The 20486-nt window shown below is 49.7% G+C and overlaps 1 protein-coding gene across 1 annotated transcript in view; it reads left to right on the forward strand.

Annotated features, from left to right (window-relative positions):
* The first annotated feature begins 743 nt into the window (after positions 1-743).
* The window catches only part of LOC149438178 (uncharacterized), a 40666-nt gene continuing 20923 nt past the window's right edge, over positions 744-20486 (forward strand). The window contains 13 exon segments of the mRNA XM_089660138.1: positions 744-1066; positions 1183-1382; positions 1472-1669; positions 1780-1986; positions 2066-2272; positions 2352-2558; positions 5252-5393; positions 5531-6574; positions 6577-6741; positions 6744-6830; positions 6833-7077; positions 11358-12342; positions 12395-14388. Of these exon segments, the coding sequence (XP_089516264.1) occupies positions 793-1066; positions 1183-1382; positions 1472-1669; positions 1780-1986; positions 2066-2272; positions 2352-2558; positions 5252-5393; positions 5531-6574; positions 6577-6741; positions 6744-6830; positions 6833-7077; positions 11358-12342; positions 12395-14388 (5955 nt within the window). The 5' untranslated portion in view covers positions 744-792.

Genomic DNA, 20486 nt, shown 5'->3' on the forward strand with positions numbered 1-20486 from the left:
CTACTGGATCCCCACGTGGGCAATTTTTCAGCTATTTGGGACATTTATCCACTTAATTTCACCACAGTGGGAATGACAATTTTGCACTATTTTGCACTTGAATATATTGCTACCATACACTCTATGTTTTTATTCCATTTTGTCTATTTTTTATACATATCTAGCACTGCACCTTTATTTATTGATATTTTTTAAACAGTTGGTTACATAAGAGTTGGTTTATTGTTTCTTACTTTTTATTAGTTATTTTGGCTCCTCCCTGATATCTCTGTAAGGTAATACAATGCAGGAATGGGTATTAGGGGACATTTCTCGGGGCTGCAGTTCCTCTGATCTCCACAAGATGGTGATCTCATTTCTACTACCCAGACTGGACTTCTCTATGGAATACAGACAGGAAGTGATGTCAGGAACAGACAGGAAGTGATGTCAGGAACAGACAGGAAGTGATGTGGAATAAAGACAGGCTGTGCCATTCGGTGTGAAGGAGATCGGAGACGTTGCAGGAAGTAGCAGCAGAGGAGGTAATAAGATGTTATGTTCTATTTACACCCAGTAACCCCCCGTCATGTCCGTTATCTTCCTCCATAGTCATGTCTGTCCTCTTTCTCCATCTTCACGTCCGTCCTCTCCCTCCATAGTCATGTCCCTTCTCTCCCTCCATAGTCATGTGCATCCGCTTCCTCCAGTCATGTCCGTCCTCTTCCTCCATAGTTATTGTGACGTCTTTTTTCTCCAGCAGATTATACACATCAATATTTAGAAGGACACAAGGACCTCTACAAGGACGTCATGATGGAGGACCACCAGAGAGGACACAAGGACCTCTACAAGAACGTCATGATGGAGGACCACCAGAGAGGACACAAGGATCTCTACAAGGACGTCATGATGGAGGACCACCAGAGAGGACACAAGGACCTCTACAAGGACGTCATGATGGAGGACCACCAGAGAGGACACAAGGACCTCTACAAGGACGTCATGATGGAGGACCACCAGAGAGGACACAGGGACCTCTACAAGGACGTCATGATGGACAATCAGCCGCCCCTCACATCACCGGGTAAGAGGAGACTTTATTGTAAAGGAGAGAGCAGTACGGAGGATCCACCTAGATCCCCCATCATCTGATAAACACATAGAAACAATGGATTCAGTCAGTGTGTGTGTTTCCTACAGATGGATCCAGTCATGGGAACCCACCAGAGAGATGTCCCCGTCCTCTGTATTCCCGGGATTCCACACAGGAAGGTCACACCATCCCTCACCATCATCAGGTAGATGGATCCAGTCATGGGAACCCACCAGAGAGATGTCCCCGTCCTCTGTATTCCCGGGATTCCACACAGGAAGGTCACACCATCCCTCACCATCATCAGGTAGATGAGGAACAATCACTGATAGTATCATTAGGATCTGTACATTATCTGCATTGTTACCATTGATGTCATTTTTATTATATATTCAGAGTGGAAACCTGAGAGATTCTACAGTTGAGGTTAAAGAAAAGATAAAAGAGGAGGAGGATGAGGATGGGGGGATAGAAGAGTCAGAGATTCCAGAAGGACACAAAGATCTGTACCAGGACACCATGGTGGAGTCATCCAGCTACAGGAATCCACCAGAGAGATGTCCCCGTCCTCTGTATTTCCGGGATTCCACACAGGTAGGTCACACCATCCCTCACCATCATCAGGTAGATGTGTATAAATCATAACTATTAGTGATTGTTCCTCAAGGGTGTTTGTTACATTGAATTTATTTTTGAATGTTTAGATTGGAATCCTCGGGGATGATAATATTGATGTTAAAGAAGAGTATAAAGAGGAGGATGAGGAGTATGGAGTGATGGAGGAGTTTTCAGAAGGACACAAGGATATGATGGAGCCACCTAATACCAGGAACCCACCAGAGAGATGTCCCCGTCCTCTGTATTCCCGGGATTCCACACAGGAAGGTCACACCATCCGTCACCATCATCAGGTAGATGATGACAATTATTGGTAGGTGGGATTTATACTCGGCATGTTTGTTACAATGAATGTTTTATTATATCTCTCAGAGTGGAATCCTCGGGGATGAGAATATTGATGTTAAAGAAGAGTATAAAGAGGAGGATGAGGAGGATGGAGTGATGGAGGAGTTTTCAGAAGGACACAAGGATATGATGGAGCCACCTAATACCAGGAACCCCCCAGAGAGATGTCCCCGTCCTCTGTATTCCCGGGATTCCACACAGGAAGGTCACACCATCCGTCACCATCATCAGGTAGATGATGACAATTATTGGTAGGTGGGATTTATACTCGGCATGTTTGTTACAATGAATGTTTTATTATATCTCTCAGAGTGGAATCCTCGGGGATGAGAATATTGATGTTAAAGAAGAGTATAAAGAGGAGGATGAGGAGGATGGAGTGATGAAGGAGTGTTCTGAAGAACATAAGGATCTCTATGAGGACTCCATGATGAAGCCATCAAGCCCACCGGAGAGATGTCCTCTGTATTCCCGGTCTTCCACACAGGAAAGCCACAACTATGCACACAATTACAAGGTTGGTTTGATGGAGGATCTAGGCCATGAAAGGGACTCAGCCATGCCAGACAATGTGTGGATCCTACATGATGACGTTCTCTCTGTGGTCTTGCATTATTGAAGTGGCTGAGAACCCAAATTCCAAAAACACAATTTGTTTTGCTTAGTTTAGTAGATGATGTAGTTATAACCTAAATCACATGGTGTGTATCTCTCAATAATGCCTCCTCAATCAGTTGTAGGCCATGTTGAGCTGAGTCCTTCGTTTTGAGTCCCTCTCAGTCTGTGGCATGGTGTCACATGTGGTGCAGCTATTTCCACCATTGGCTTCTCTTCTCCCGGTAGAATTTGAAGTTTCCTCCTCTCTTCTATAGATGTGAAGTCCGGGATGAGAGCAGAGAGTCTCTGGAAGTGAGTGTCCCTCACTGATGAGTACTTGGGGCACTGTAGCAGGAAGAGGTCCTTGTCCTCCAGGACCACCTATTCACATTGTAGCAGGAACGGTCCTCATCCTCCAGATTACCCTGGTCAGATTGCAGCAGGAAGTGGTCCTTATCCTCCAGAACCCCCTATTCACATTGTAGCAGGAACGGTCCTCATCCTCCAGATTACCCTGGTCACGTTGTAGCAGGAAGTGGTTCTCATCCTCCATGACATCCGGTCAGATTGCAGCAGGAAGTGGTCCTTATCGTCCATGACATCCCAGTCACATTGTAGCAGGAAGTGGTCCTCATCCTCCATGACACCCGGTCAGATTGTAGCAGGAAGTGGTCCTTGTCCTCCAGAACCCCCTGGTCACAATGCAGCAGGAAGTGATCCTCATCCTCCAGGACCCCCTGGTCACATTTTAGCAAGAAGAGGTCCTCATCCTCCAGGACCCCCTAGTGACATTGCTGGCACAGTCTACTCTCCCTGGACTTGTAGGTCTGTCTGTGCCGTCCTGATTGGATTTTCAGGCTGTGGGCACTCTACCGGCTCAGGGTCTGTCTGTCTTTGGGGTCTTGTAGCACCTCCAGGTACAGGGTCAGTTTGTAGTCCCTCTGTAGTGACTGGTATACCGTTTCTTGGAGTTGGCTCTTTCATTTCTTCATTCCTCAACATATGTTTTGGGGAATCCTTCATTATGTCTTTATTTGAGATTTTGTCAGGCCGTTTGTTGGGTGTTTGGGGAGGACAAGGCGAGTTGTTGCAGGCCACATGGCTTTGACTGGTCATTATTGGTCAGTAGGGCCTTATGGTGGTACAAGTTAGGACTGCTGTTTTGTAGATGGCCCCAGTATGATAGCGCCCTCTTCTGTACTGCGAGAAGAAAAGGAACTCTGCCCAACTCTGACCAGCAATCACCGTTGGAGGTGCTCTGGTGGACTTGGAGGAGGTGCTTGCAGAATTCTAGATGGAATATTTCTGACGGGCTGAAGTCCCATTTGGATTGGTCTGGGTAGGTGAGAAGACCCTCAATCTTCACTGCTATAAAGAAGGATTGGGGTGATGACTCTATCAAAGATTCTAAGCCAGACTCTTCCCGGAGGTTGAAGGTGGTACAGCTGTCTCCTGATGGCGTAGGAGGTTCTCATGCCTTGTCTTTCAGGGACTCAATGGCTGGCTTGAAATTCTGTGTGTCCCTCCCCCTCTCTCTCCTCCCCCTCTCCTCCTCCCCCTCTCTCCTCCTCCCCCCCTCTCTCCTCCTCTCTTCTCCCCCTTCCCTCTCTCCCCCTCTCTCCTCCTCCTCTCTCTCCCTCCTCTTCTGTCCCTTCTCTGTCTCTCTCCCCTCCCTCCCTCTCTCCCCCCTCTCTCTCCCCTTTCTCCCCCTCTCTTCACCCTCCCCCCCCCCCACCCTCTCTCTCCTCTCGCTCTTTCTCCTCTCTCTCTCCCCCTTCTCTCTCTCTTCTCCCCTTCTCACTCTCTCTTCCCCCCCCTTCTCCCTCCCCCCTTCTCTCTCTCTCTCCCCCCTTCTCTCTCTCTCCCCCCTCTCTCCCCCTCTCTCTCTCCCCCTCTCTCTCTCCCCCTCTCTCCCCCCCTCTCTCTCCCCCTCTCTCCCCCCTCACTCTCCCCCTCTCTCCCCCTCACTCTCCCCCTCTCTCCCCCCTCACTCTCCCCCCTCTCCCTCCCTCTCTTCTCTCCCTCTCTTCTCTCCCTCTCCCCCTCTCTTCCCTCCCCCTCTTCTCTCTCCTCCCTCCCCCTCTTCTCTCTCCTCCCTCCCCCTCTTCTCTCTCCTCCCTCCCCCTCTTCTCTCTCCTCCCTCCCCCTCTTCTCTCTCCTCCCTCCCCCTCTTCTCTCTCCTCCCTCCCCCTCTTCTCTCTCCTCCCTCCCCCTCTTCTCTCTCCTCCCTCCCCCTCTTCTCTCTCCTCCCTCCCCCTCTTCTCTCTCTTCCCCCCCCCTCTCTCTCTTCCCCCCCCCTCCCTCCCCTTCTCTCTCCCTCCCTCCCTCCTCTCTCCTCCCTCTCCCCCTCCCCCCCCCGAGGTGCAGAGCAGCAGCAGACATGCCTCCTTCCCTCCTCCTGTATATATCTCATTATACAGGCTGTCAATCAAGGGCGTGGCCTCAATATTGCGGAGAGGATTGCTGATGGCAGGCTGCTCTTCTACCAGCCACACTACACACCAATGGCTTGCGCTCTTCTTCTTTATTACATTTTATCTTCTATTTTTCTTTGCTTTTTGCAGGTTTCCAGCCACTTTCACTCTGATATTTCCTCTCCTTCTCTTGATGTAGAGTGGAGATCCAATCGATATAGAATTTGAGGTGAAAGCAGAAGAAGAAGAGGCGTATGTGAGGGATGATCAGCAGTCTATGGAGGAGGATGGAATAACGGGGACATTTATAGAGGAGGACACTCCTACAGAGATCAGCACAGGTGGGTCATGAACACTAAATCCATTCCTCCACCCATACTGCTCACTGATTGGTCCAGATGATAAACCTCTCATTGGATCTTTCTCTGGTTTGGGGGAACCAATCAGCTCCTGTCTAGTAATCCTCTTTGTATTTTAGTCCATGGCCGGGAGATGAGGAAAACCTCCGAGGATTGTCTCACTTTGTCTCCAGACTGGAAAGTAGAAGATGAGGACATCACACAGTATAGTCCAGGAGAAAACCCGGCTCCCTCCAATGTCCATCCGGCACCACCCAGTGTAGATGGACCATCGGATTCCTCGTATCCTGAGGAACCTCAGACTGTGCGGGACCGGGCCGCCCTTCCAACAGGGAAGAGCTTGTCCTGTACTGAGTGCGGGAAATGTTTCCAATATAAATCCCGTCTTAATGTGCATATCAGATCTCACACGGGAGAGAAGCTGTATTCCTGTCCTGAGTGCGGGAAATGTTTCCAATATAAATCCAATCTTAATGTGCATAAAAGATCTCACACCGGGGAGAAGCCATATTCCTGTCCTGAGTGCGGGAAATGTTTTGTAGAAAAATCAACACTTATCATACATCAGAGGTCTCACACAGGGGAGAAGCCGTATTCCTGTCACGAGTGTGGGAAATGTTTTTCAAAGAAGTCCTATCTTCACTCACATCAAAGATCTCACACGGGGGAGAAGCCGTATTCCTGTCCTGAGTGCGCGAAATGTTTTTCACAGAAGTCTCATCTTTACTCACATCAAAGATCTCACACGGGGGAGAAGCCATATTCCTGTCCTGAGTGTGGAAAGTGGTTTTCAGATAAGTCCAGTGTTTACACACATCAAAGATCTCACACGGGGGAGAAGCCGTATTCCTGTCCTGAGTGCGGGAAATGTTTCCAATATAAATCCAATCTTATTGAGCATAGAAGATATCACACGGGGGAGAAGCCGTATTCCTGTCCTGAGTGCGAGAAATGTTTTGTAGAAAAATCAACACTTATCATACATCAGAGATCTCACACAGGGGAGAAGCCATATTCCTGTCCTGAGTGTGGAAAATGTTTTTCAAAGAAGTCCCATCTTCACTCACATCAAAGATCTCACACGGGGGAGAAGCCGTATTCCTGTCCTGAGTGCGGGAAATGTTTTCAATATAAATCCAATCTTATTAAGCATAGAAGATATCACACGGGGAGAAGCCGTATTCCTGTACTGAGTGCGGGAAATGTTTTGTAGAAAAATCAACACTTATCATACATCAGAGATCTCACACAGGGGAGAAGCCATATTCCTGTCCTGAGTGCGGGAAATGTTTTTCAGTGAAGTCCTCTCTTTACAAACATCAAAGATCTCACACGGGGAGAAGCCGTATTCCTGTCCTGAGTGAGGGAAGGGTTTCCAATATAGATCCAATCTTATTGAGCATAGAAGATCTCACACAGGGAGAAGCCGTATTCCTGTTCTGAGTGCGGGAAATGTTTCCAATCTAAATCTAAACTTAATGTGCATGAAAGATCTCACACGGGGGAGAAGCCGTATTCCTGTTCTGAGTGCGGGAAATGTAGCAAAATCAACACCTCATACATCACATGTCTCACAGGGGAGAAGCCGTATTCCGGTCCTGAGTGCGGGAAATGTTTTTCATATAAGTCCTATCTTTCCAGACATCAGAGATCTCACACGGGGGAGAAGCCACTTTCCTGTCCTGAGTGAGGGAAATGTTCCTCACTGAAGTCCTGTCCTCCAGTACATCAGAGATTATATCGTGGTAGACAGATCAGACCGGGGTCAGTCCTTATTGGGGGGCGGAATGGGGAAAGATGGGGGGAGGGCTATGGCAGATGGTAAGAAGGTTCCCATGTTACAACCAGTGGAATTGGTACCATTTGTATGAAAATAAAAAATACACAAAATCCGTGTGAACAAGGTGTCAGTGAAGGAGGTGTCAGTGAATGAAGGAGGTATCAGGGAATGAAGGAGGTGTCAGAGAATGAAGGAGGTGTCAGAGAATGGAAGTGTTTTTTCCCCAATGCCAGAAGTCTGCCCAGCACAATAGGTGAGTTGGAAGGTTTGGTGAATGAAGAGAACTAGGATTGGATTGGTATTGCTGAATCTTGGCTTCATTCCTCACATGACTGGGCCATTCATATTCCTGGCTAGGTTCTCTTTCGGAGAGACGGGGTCATAGAAAAGGGGGTGGAGTCTGTCTGGAAAAGGAAAGGGGGTGGAGTCTGTCTAGAATAGGAAAGGGGGTGGAGTCTGTCTAGAATAGGAAAGGGGGTGGAGTCTGGAATAGGAAAGGGGGTTTAGTCTGTCTCTGTGAGAAGTGATCTCAGCGAGTGTGAGAGGACCTAGGTGATGGAGAGTGTGATGAGGCTGAAGTATTATGGGTGGAGCTGCACATGGGGGCGGTACTACAAAGGTCATCATTGGAGTTTGTTATAGGCCTTTCAGTGTTAATGAGGAGGTGGAGACTCAGCTCCTCCCACAGATGGCAAGGGCGGGGACAGTGATAATAACGGGGGATGGTAACTACCTGGAAACTGACTGGAGTAATGGGACTGCAGGAACAGTTAAAGGACAAAAATGTATAAACCTACTACAGGACAATTGTATGGTTCAGTTCATAGAGGCCCCAACTAGGAATGATGCTCTGCTGGACCTGTGTCATAGAGGCCCCAACTAGGAATGATGCTCTGCTGGACCTGTGTCATAGAGGCCCCAACTAGGAATGGTGCTCTGCTGGACCTGTGTCATAGAGGCCCCAACTAGGAATGATGCTCTGCTGGACCTGTGTCATAGAGGCCCCAACTAGGAATGATGCTCTGCTGGACCTGTGTCATAGAGGCCCCAACTAGGAATGATGCTCTGCTGGACCTGTGTCATAGAGGCCCCAACTAGGAATGATGCTCTGCTGGACCTGGTCATAGAGGCCCCAACTAGGAATGATGCTCTGCTGGACCTGGTCATAGAGGCACAAGCTAGGAATGATGCTCTGCTGGACCTGTGTCATAGAGGACCCAACTAGGAATGATGCTCTGCTGGACCTGGTCATAGAGGCCCCAACTAGGAATGATGCTCTGCTGGACCTGGTCATATAGGCCCCAACTGGGAATGATGATCTGCAGGACTTGGTCAGAGAGGTCTTAACTAGGAATGATGCTCTGCTGGACCTGGTCATATAGGCCCCAACTGGGAATGATGATCTGCTGGACTTGGTCAGAGAGGTCTCAACTAGGAATGATGTTCTGCTGGACCTGTATCATAGAGACCCCAACTAGGAATGATGCTCTGCTGGACCTGGTCATAGAGGTCCCAACTAGGAATGATGCTCTGCTGGACCTGGTCATAGAGGCCCCAACTAGGAATGATGCTCTGCTGGACCTGGTCATAGAGGCCCCAACTAGGAATGATGCTCTGCTGGACCTGGTCATAGAGGCCCCAACTAGGAATGATGCTTTGGTGGACCTGTGTCATAGAGGCCCCAACTAGGAATGATGCTCTGCTGGACCTGGTCATCTCCAACCATGCAGAGATTATTATGAATGTCCATATAGAGAACATCTGGGTAGCCGTGACCATAACATGATCTCATTTATTAGCTGTAAACAGCGAGCACATACGGGGAGAATAAAAACGCTGAACTTTAAGAGAGCTAATTCTCCAAGGCTGAGATCTGCTCTCCAAGACTTAGACTGGGAGGAATATTGGCATGGATGAACACAACACAGAAATGGGAGTTCTTCACAAAGACTGTATGACCCTGATTTACTATTGTGGCTGGGCGCATTTCTGTGGACGACCGTCTACTTTTACCCCGCTAAGAGATTTACTATTGAGCAGCGCCCATAAATAGACGCCAATCGAATTTACTAAGCAGACACACACCAGGAATCAGACTCACAAAGCAGACTTGGTAAGAGGCACGTCTGACACCATGAAAGATCACTGCAGAGACCTTCACATGGAAATTTGCTTTGCCAGATATCAGGACTTCACTTCAAACAATATCTGACATTTCAAATAAAATGTAAAATGTGTTTTTTTCAGCAAATCGACACAGTGAGGAACTAGACGCTCGTGCAGCTTATTTGGCGGATATAACTGAGCATGTGCAGAACACGTTAGACGTCCTCTGTGGGCGCTTGCTTTTTAGCAGCTCTTCAATAATAAATCTCAGTGTGGAGTCCTCTGACAGCCGGCACTCGGTCGCGTCTCCTGTGTGTGGAGTCCTCTGACAGCCGGCACTCGGTCACGTCTCCTGTGTGTGGAGTCCTCTGACAGCCGACACTCGGTGGCGTCTCCTGTGTGTGGAGTCCTCTGACAGCCGGCACTCGGTGGCGTCTCCTGTGTGTGGAGTCCTCTGACAGCCGGCACTCGGTGGCGTCTCCTGTGTGTGGAGTCCTCTGACAGCCGGCACTCGGTGGCGTCTCCTGTGTGTGGAGTCCTCTGACAGCCGGCACTCGGTGGCGTCTCCTGTGTGTGGAGTCCTCTGACAGCCGGCACTCGGTGGCGTCTCCTGTGTGTGGAGTCCTCTGACAGCCGGCACTCGGTGGCATCTCCTGTGTGTGGAGTCCTCTGACAGCCGGCACTCGGTGGCGTTTCCTGTGTGTGGAGTCCTCTGACAGCCGGCACTCGGTGGCGTCTCCTGTGTGTGGAGTCCTCTGACAGCCGGCACTCGGTGGCGTCTCCTGTGTGTGGAGTCCTCTGACAGCCGACACTCGGTGGCGTCTCCTGTGTGTGGAGTCCTCTGACAGCCGGCACTCGGTGGCGTCTCCTGTGTGTGGAGTGCTCTGACAGCCGGCACTCGGTGGCGTCTCCTGTGTGTGGAGTGCTCTGACAGCCGGCACTCGGTGGCGTCTCCTGTGTGTGGAGTCCTCTGACAGCCGGCACTCGGTCACGTCTCCTGTGTGTGGAGTCCTCTGACAGCCGGCACTCGGTGGCGTCTCCTGTGTGTGGAGTCCACTGACAGCCGGCACTCGGTGGCGTCTCCTGTGTGTGGAGTCCTCTGACAGCCGGCACTCGGTGGCGTCTCCTGTGTGTGGAGTCCTCTGACAGCCGACACTCGGTGGCGTCTCCTGTGTGTGGAGTCCTCTGACAGCCGGCACTCGGTGGCGTCTCCTGTGTGTGGAGTCCTCTGACAGTACCAGTGCGAACTACTGGAGGTCCCACCCACAGACTGGACTCGACATGTGGTAGGGCTGCTTGACGGAGGGGCTGCTGAAGCCTACCGAATGATGGACCCCCTCAAGAGACGGAACTATGAGGAGATAAAAAGGGCCGTACTGGACTACTCCGCGGTCTCATCGGAGTCATTTCGGGCCCAGTTCCGGACTACCCCCCGCCTCCCAGAGGCCTCCTTCAAAATGTTTGCACACAAGTTGTCGGTAGCCTGCCGCCGGTGGCTGGAAGGGGAGAAGGCAACCTCCCCTGAGCAGATCATCCAGGCCATCCTGAAGGAACAATTCCTTTTTAAGTGCCCCCCCGAGCTCCGACAGTGGGTGCGTGAGCGGAAACCTGCCACCCTGGAAGAAGCTGCAGCCTTAGCGGAGGAGGCTCTCCTCAATAACCTGCAATGGAAGAAGCCTGCGGCCGAGGCACCCCAAGCGGCCAGGATGACCCATCCTACACCGGTGCCCTACATGCCTCCCGATCGCCGGATGGCCCCACAAACAGTGCCAGTGCTATGGCCCTTACTACCACCTCGTTCAGCCACCTCACAACGGGGCCCCAGACCGGCCTTAGATAGGCGATGCTTTGGCTGTGGACAGATTGGTCACTACCAGGCCAGCTGCCCCGCCAAAAAACAGAGTCTCAGGCCTAGCTTGCCCCGGCCAGTGAATTCTGTGGATCTGTACCAAGCTCCCGAGGACTTGCCACCACCCCCTTCAGACTGGGATCTCGCGCCCGCGGACAAGGACACCCCCCCATGAGTCTTTGGCCTACAGCCGGTGGGGGCCCCTACCCAGAGCCTCCAAGGAAAGCACTTGCAAGAGGTCACTGTGGATGGACAAAGGGCCGTGGGCTTCCGAGACTCAGGGGCCTTCCTCACCATTGTGGACCCCCGAGTGGTGCACCCTGACGCTGTACAGCCTGGCCCTGGGATAGTGATTCAACTAGCAGGGGGCACCAAACGCTTCATCCCTCTTGTTACCGTCAATCTGGACTATGGCTTGGGGCCTAAACGCTGCAATGTGGGTGTAATGGGAGGACTGTCTGCAGATGTGCTTCTTGGGAATGATGTGGGCAATCTTCAATGCCACTTTGTGGGAGCCGTCACACGAAGTCAGGCCTGCCGGGAAACCGCTGAGAGGAAGGAGGCACCCCAGAATGTGGACGGACCTCCGCTGCCCGCAGTGAGTGACTCAACTGTGACTGCTGACAATGCTGGGGAGACATGGGACTGGGACAAGTTTCAAGGGGACTTAGCCACCGACCCTACTCTGACTGGTCCGGGGACCGACGAAAAGAGAGTGCAGGAAAATGGGTTGCTGTACCGAGTGGTGGAGACCGACGCCGAAGGGGGGCCCCAGACCGTGGCTAAACATCTGATAGTTCCCCAACAATTCCGGACCCAAATGCTACACCTTGCTCACGATATTCCCATGGCTGGGCATCAGGGAAAGCTACGGACCGAAAGGAGGTTGGCCCAGGCCTTCTATTGGCCTGGGATGTCCCAATCAGTAGCTCGCTACTGCCGTACCTGCGATACCTGTCAGCGACATGGAAGAACAGGTGGCCTGCGGGCCCCCCTACAGCCCCTACCCATTATTGAGGAGCCATTCCAACGAGTAGCTATTGACATTCTGGGCCCCTTAGCTCGCCCCAGCAATTCTGGAAAGCGGTACATCCTGACCATCGTGGACTATGCTACTCGTTATCCCCAAAGCAGTCGCCCTGTCCAGCATCACAGCTCCCAAAGTTGCAGAAGCCATGGTTACCGTTTTCACCCGAGTGGGTTTCCCTGCTGAAATCCTGTCAGATCAGGGGACTCAATTCATGTCAGGCCTTGTTCAGTCCCTCTGGCAGACCTGTGGAGTGCGGACCATCCGGACAACCCCCAATCACCCCCAGACCAATGGACTGTGTGAACGCTTCAACGGGACCCTGAAGGCCATGCTACGGGCCTTTGTAGATCTAGAGCCAGACTGGGAAAGATACCTGCCCCACCTCCTCTTTGCCTACCGGGAGGTGCCGCAGGAATCTACCGGATTTTCCCCCTTTGAACTGCTGTATGGGCGGAAAATCCGCGGCCCCCTGACCCTACTGAAGGAATACTGGGAGGGTCAACTACCAGATACCGGGGTCCCTGTGGTGCCCTATGTCTTGGAACTGCGTGAAAAGATGGGACAACTAGCCGGCCTAGCAGCTGACCATCTCCAAGCAGCCCAGGTCCGGCAAAAGACATGGTATGACCGCAAGGCCCACACCCGGGAGTTTACTGAAAACCAACAGGTCCTCATGATTGTCCCAAATCCCCAGAACAAATTGCAAACCACATGGGAGGGCCCCTTCCGTGTCATTAGGAAAGTGAATGACACTAACTATATTCTTGGGCTAGATGATCGGGGGAGACGGCAGAAAACGGTACATGTCAATATGATCATGGAGTACCATGACCGAAACCCCCTTGTTATGGCTGTCTGTCCAATACCCTCTGAGGAGGAGGAAGAGGCCGTACCGGACCTCCTGGAAGCAGCACGCCATCCAAATGATGTGCACCAGGTGCCCCTGAGTCTGCAGCTGAACCCGGGGCAACAGAGGGCCATGAATGCTGTCCTGGGCCAGCGCAGTTCCGCTTTTTCGGCCTGGCCTGGAAAAACTACTATCACCACTCACCATGTGGAGACCCTGGGAACCCGGCCCCTCCAACAAGCCCCATATTGTGTCCCCAAAGCCGTTAAGAACACTATGAGACAGGAACTGAATGAAATGCTGGATCTGGGAATTATTCAGCCCTCCCAGAGCCCCTGGGCCTCTCCTGTTGTTCTTGTCCCCAAGAAAGATGGTAGCATCCGCTTTTGTGTTGCCTACCGACGCCTCAATGACCACACGGTTAGTGACGCCTACCCGATGCCCCGTATCGATGACCTACTGGACTGGCTGGCTGGAGCCCACTATGTCACTACTCTGGACTTGAGCAAGGGCTACTGGCAAATCCCCTTATCTTCAGAGGGTCGGGAGCGCTCTGCCTTCACCACCCCCTTCGGCCTGTTCGAGTTTCTCAACATGCCTTTTGGCATGAAGAATGCTCCTGCCACCTTCCAGCGTACGGTGGACCAGCTGCTGCGGGGCTGTCATGACTTTGCCTGCGCCTACCTGGATGACATAGCCATCTTTAGTGAAACATGGGAAGACCACCTCCAGCATGTGAGCTTTGTCCTGGACCGAATTGCAGGGGCCAACCTCACCATTCCACCAGACAAGTGCCAGATGGGGATGGCGGAGGTGCAATATTTAGGACACCGGGTGGGAGGGGGTAAACTGCGCCCAGAACCGGCTAAAATAGAAGCCATTAAGGAATGGCCCACCCCCCAGACCAAGAAACAGGTTATGGCGTTCCTGGGCACTGCTAACTATTACCGCAAATTTGTTCCTCATTTCAGCACGATTGCGAAGCCCCTCACAGATCTCACCAAGAAGACCATGCCCCGGATGGTAACCTGGACCCCGGCCTGCCAGACCGCATTTGATCGGCTGAAGAAGGCCCTTTCCCATGACCCCGTCCTAGCAGCGCCCAATTACCATCGAAGGTTCCTCGTACAGACAGACGCCTCCACTTATGGGCTGGGGGCCGTCCTCAGCCAGGTAAATGAGGAGGGGGAGGAGCACCCTGTGGCCTTCCTTAGCAGGAAACTATTAGACCGGGAGGTGGCCTATGCCACCATAGAGAAGGAGTGCCTGGCCATAGTGTGGGCGTTGAAGAAACTTCAACCCTATTTGTATGGCCGGGAGTTCACCATCCTCACGGACCATAACCCCCTCACCTGGCTGAATCGGGTCTCCGGGGATAATGGCCGCCTCTTACGATGGAGCCTGGCCTTACAACCTTACAATTTCGATTTCCAATACTGACGGGGAAGCCAGCACCACAATGCAGATGGGCTGTCCCGTCAGCAAGACCCCCAGTAAATGCAGTCCACAAGTGCCTCTACGGGAACCTGTTGAGGTTCCCCTGGCGGCACTTGTAGAATGGAGGGGGGAGGGGTTGTCACGGAGCTGGTCCTTTCTTCCCCATCCTCCAGGTTTGCCGGCTGCCACCCTTCTGTCCCATCCATGCTGGGACTTCTAGTCCTCTTTGTCCCTGACACAGGCAGACCTCAGCAGCCCCTCACCCCCCTGGCTTGCAGCCTGGCCTCCTGCTGAAGGAATCCACAAACAGGCCATCTCCTCCCTTCCCCCTCATGCACAAATTCCTGGGCTCCCTGGGCCGGTCTGGAGACCAGAGACAGGACCCATTGCCATGCTAACCCGATAGGAAGTGTCAAGTTACCAGCTCTATACTTAAGGGTGAGCAGGAAAACCCCCATTGTGTTCTCCTGGCTGTGTGTGTGAGGGAAGGCTATGCTGAGGGCCAGCTTCTCTCATCCAAAAATCCCCCGTCCTCCTCCTCATCTCCTGGACTGTCTGTGCTGCCTGGGAGCCCTGCACTCTGGAGGGATCTTCTGCTGTCCCCGTGAACCTGCCTGGCTGGATCTATCCCCTGCCTGGACTTAACCCCTTGTTCTCCGTGAACCTGCCTGGACTTAACCCATCCCTGCCTGGAGCCTCCTGTGTGGACTAACCCTGTGGATTACATTACCCCTGTTGTTCCATATTGCCTTACAGAGAACTGTACTGTGTTGCTGTGTCTGGTGTGGATCTGTGGACTAAAGGAACTGTTGTCTGTGCCCCAAAAACCTCCCCAATAAAAGCATGTTGGGTTCCGTGCAATCTGTCTCTGTGTGCTCTCTGGTTCTCTTGACAACATACACATTCAGGACAAGTCATTTGCAAAACATAAAACCCGTAACTACCAGTCCATACACTTACCACCTGGACCTCGGTGTCACACAACAAATTATCTTATACTTTACGTGACAGAAAGATAAGCAACAGAATTTTGGCAGCCCAAACCTACCAGTGTCAATATTTTCTTATTTCTTGGACAACCCGTGTCCCTAGACATCCAATGTCCTCAAAAGTACTTACCAAAAGTACCTGTATTCACCAAAAGTACATACACATTTTCTGGACAACCCGTGTCCCTGGACATCCAATGTCCTCAAAAGTACTTACCAAAAGTACATACACATTTTCTGGACAACCCGTGTCCCTGGGCATCCAATGTCCTCAAAAGTACTTACCAAAAGTACCTGTACTTACCAAAAGTACATACACATTTTCTGGACAACCCGTGTCCCTGGACATCCAATGTCCTCAAAAGTACTTACCAAAAGTACATACACATTTTCTGGACAACCCGTGTCCCTGGACATCCAATGTCCTCAAAAGTACTTACCAAAAGTACATACACATTTTCTGGACAACCCGTGTCCCTGGACATCCAATGTCCTCAAAAGTACTTACCAAAAGTACCTGTACTCACCAAAAGTACATACACATTTTCTGGACAACCCGTGTCCTTCAGTACTTCCCAAAAGTACTTATGCCGGCTGGCAATCTTTTACACTATAACCCTTTCATTAAAACATACTTCCAAAGTATGTGGGCATCGGAACTCAGCCAGAGCCTAGTCACGGTAAATATCAGAACATACAACTCAAATACTTACCGGATAGGATGACTCTCCGATCCCGGGATGAGCCCCCAATCTGAAAGGAATTTGTGCTTCTAATCAATCACTGGTAGGTTTCGGTTCCCCCATTAGGCCTAAGAGACCGTGTTCTGGAATGAGAGAAATTAGCATGCGCACACAGGTTTCCAGAAGACGATCTGAATCGTTATTCGTAGGTTCTTCCTCTTATATTGTAACAAAGAAAACCATACAATAGAATTTCGCTAGATACTTGTCAAGGCTGTGAACATGATTTTTCTCAGGCCTTGAAATCAGTTACAAGTAACCAACAGTTATTTTCCCATAAGACAGAAGTATTGGACTTTTAACTATATCATAGCAGAAACAGGTGCTGTTAGTACAAAGAAATAATTGGATACTTTCCCCGCCTCTACCAAGGCTAAGCTAAGATAAAAAACTAAAGAATATTGTGAGTGCAGTTCTATAATACATAGAGAGCTTTTACATGCACATCTTCATATTTTCATTAACTCATTCTGGGTATAATACAAAAACAATTAATAATACAAAAAACAACATGGAGTGATACATTTCCCTTCAACCTCAATTAGGTTTTCTTGCTGACCTTAATCAAGGTTCCTTGGTGACATCAATCAATCAAGGTTCCTTGGTGACATCAATCTATTAAGGTTCCTTGGTGACATCAATCAATCAAGGTTCCTTGGTGACATCAATCAATCAAGGTTCCTTGGTGACATCAATCAATCAAGGTTCCTTGGTGACATCAATCTATTAAGGTTCCTTGGTGACATCAATCAATCAAGGTTCCTTGTTGACTTCAATCAATCAAGGTTCCTTGGTGACATCAATCAATCAAGGTTCCTTGGTGACATCAATCAATCAAGGTTCCTTGGTGACATCAATCTATTAAGGTTCCTTGGTGACATCAATCTATTAAGGTTCCTTGGTGACATCAATCAATCAAGGTTCCTTGGTGACATCAATCAATCAAGGTTCCTTGGTGACATCAATCAATCAAGGTTCCTTGGTGACTTCAATCAATCAAGGTTCCTTGTTGACTTCAATCAATCAAGGTTCCTTGGTGACATCAATCAATCAAGGTTCCTTGGTGACATCAATCAATCAAGGTTCCTTGGTGACATCAATCTATTAAGGTTCCTTGGTGACATCAATCAATCAAGGTTCCTTGTTGACTTCAATCAATCAAGGTTCCTTGGAGACATCAATCAAGGTTCCTTGGTGACATCAATCAATCAATCAAGGTTCCTTGGTGACATCAATCAATCAAGGTTCCTTGGTGACATCAATCTATTAAGGTTCCTTGGTGACATCAATTAATCAAGGTTCCTTGGTGACTTCAATCAATCAAGGTTCCTTGGTGACATCAATCAATCAAGGTTCCTTGGTGACATCAATCAATCAAGGTTCCTTGGTGACATCAATCAATAAAGGTTCCTTGGTGACATCAATCAATCAAGGTTCCTTGGTGACATCAATCAATCAAGGTTCCTTGGTGACATCAATCAATCAAGGTTCCTTGGTGACATCAATCAATCAAGGTTCCTTGGTGACTTCAATCAATCAAGGTTCCTTGGTGACATCAATCAATCAAGGTTCCTTGGTGACATCAATCAATCAAGGTTCCTTGGTGACATCAATCAATCAAGGTTCCTTGGTAACATCAATCAATCAAGGTTCCTTGGTGACATCAATCTATTAAGGTTCCTTGGTGACATCAATCAATCAAGGTTCCTTGGTGACATCAATCAATCAAGGTTCCTTGGTGACATCAATCAATCAAGGTTCCTTGGTGACATCAATCAATCAAGGTTCCTTGGTGACTTCAATCAATCAAGGTTCCTTGGTGACATCAATCAATCAAGGTTCCTTGGTGACATCAATCAATCAAGGTTCCTTGGTGACATCAATCAATCAAGGTTCCTTGGTAACATCAATCAATCAAGGTTCCTTGGTGACATCAATCAATCAAGGTTCCTTGGTGACTTCAATCAATCAAGGTTCCTTGGTGACATCAATCTATTAAGGTTCCTTGGTGACATCAATCAATCAAGGTTCCTTGGTGACATCAATCAATCAAGGTTCCTTGGTGACATCAGTCTATTAAGGTTCCTTGGTGACATCAATCAATCAAGGTTCCTTGGTGACATCAATCAATCAAGGTTCCTTGGTGACATCAATCAATCAAGGTTCCTTGTTGACTTCAATCAATCAAGGTTCCTTGGTAACATCAATCAATCAAGGTTCCTTGGTAACATCAATCAATCAAGGTTCCTTGGTGACATCAATCAATCAAGGTTCCTTGGTGACTTCAATCAATCAAGGTTCCTTGGTGACATCAATCTATTAAGGTTCCTTGGTGACATCAATCAATCAAGGTTCCTTGTTGACATCAATCAATCAAGGTTCCTTGGTGACATCAATCTATTAAGGTTCTTTGGTGAACTCAGATGATATCGATCAGCTATCCTGATCACTGATTTTGAAGCCAGACCCTCCTGGACTGTACATGTAAGACTTGCCTGGAATGTAACCTTTGGGCACTGGGCTTTTCATTGTGGTGCTCTCCAGGACAGGGTGTACTGTGTTAGTTAGCTGAGGAGTGCTTTCGGGTCCAGAGCTGTCCTGTGGTCACAGGTGTGACCCTGTCTTTGAAGACTCACTTAGTAAGCAGAGCCAGTTGTGATGAAGCATTGATGGCCACCATTTTAAATTTCCCACCACTTTTTAACAGAGTAAGAGTTAAGGCCAAGGAATCAACTGCTGGATCATCACGTGGATCTCCCTTCCTACACTTACTTGGTCACCCCCGGCCACCTGAAACTCTCAGCCCCAGATGCCTGGGTTTATGAGACTTAAAACATTGCCTCACGTTGGGCCTAGTTGAATTACTGCTGTACAAACACATGTCTTCACTAAGACAGCCAGGACTGTCCCACTGCCAAGGATGAACTCAGCTTATAGTCCTAGAGTGCGTCCTGCCCAGAAGGAATTGACACCTGTAATTCAGAATCTTGGACCCCTATTGTCACTGGATCATCTTTATTGCAGTCTACCAAAGCTCTCTCGTGTGTGGCCAAGGTATCCCCCATGTCCGCAGGGACCTCAGTCTCCACTTTGGACTTTCTGGCTGTTTTTGCTCAGATATCGATGCACTCTGCCCTCAAAGGCTCTAAATGGTCCCCTGCAGATTATGCCTGTGATTGGCCTAAAACTTCTATTCATTCTGGTCATGTTGACCTTGTCACTGTCTCTGAGAATTCCAACAGTCTACCTCTGGTTGGGGTCATTGCAGTCTCCTGAAGTGGACACAGATTTACCGGGGTTGTTTCAAACCTTATAGATGTACTACCCGTCATCTGGAGAATCAGCCTCGTGTTCCAGGCCTTGGGTTTTTTAAAGGTCACTGTTGGGCAAGGGTGCTCATTTCCTTTAGGGCAGGGGTGTCACACTGGCGGCCCTCCAGCTGTTGCAAAACTACAAGTCCCATCATGCCTCTGCCTTTGGGAGTCATGCTTGTGACTGTCAATCTTGCAATGCCTCATGGGACTTGTAGTTTGGCAACAGCTTGAGGGTCACCAGTTTGACACCTGTGCTTTAGGGATTTAATTCCTCCCCTTATAAGTCAGAATCATTCTCCCTCCCTCATCTTTCAGGGTGTGTAGGGTGCCAAGGGATTACTCTCATAATTTAGACTCCCTTTTTCAGTTGTAAGTCAGTCCTTATCAATCCCTCATTCCTGGGAGCCTGAACTTGGGGCGAAACATCCAAATGGTCTCTGTAGACCAAGTACTTCCAGATATGACGTGTCTGCCTTTTTGTCTGAAAGGGGCAGTTTATTCCCTTCACCATGAAAGTCTTCACTTGCAGGGGTGTCCCCATGTCTGGGGCTCCAATCTGTTTCCTGAGAACAGTTCCCGTCTCATCAAGCATCCCCTCCATGACTTGGTACTCTGACATGAGCTCCACTGGAAATCCCTCACGTGTTGAAGAGTCTTCCCCTATGGAAAGGTCTGGGAGTTTTCCCTGTGGCAGGTCTAGTGGCCTAGTCCCTATGCTGTACTACACTGAGAGTGTTACGTTTCACTATGCTGTCCTCCTCGGAGATAAGAATTTGCCGTCTGGTCCTCTTCTGATTCAGTACCTGAAAGCTGTTGATTGATCACCTGGCAGGAAGATTTAATTGCTGGATGTCCCTGTGCTCTCCTCATTGTCAGCAAGAAGATCATTCTGGGGTCCTGCTGCTAGTTCCCCCAGCAGGTAGGGAGTCTGCCTGGAGACCTTTGTGGGACCTGGTCACTGGAGGGTAAGTTCTCATTTG

Source organism: Staurois parvus, unplaced genomic scaffold (assembly GCF_062004578.1).
Source record: "Staurois parvus isolate SC_StPar_1 unplaced genomic scaffold, SC_StPar_1.0 ptg001207l, whole genome shotgun sequence".
Classification (NCBI taxonomy): domain Eukaryota; kingdom Metazoa; phylum Chordata; class Amphibia; order Anura; family Ranidae; genus Staurois; species Staurois parvus.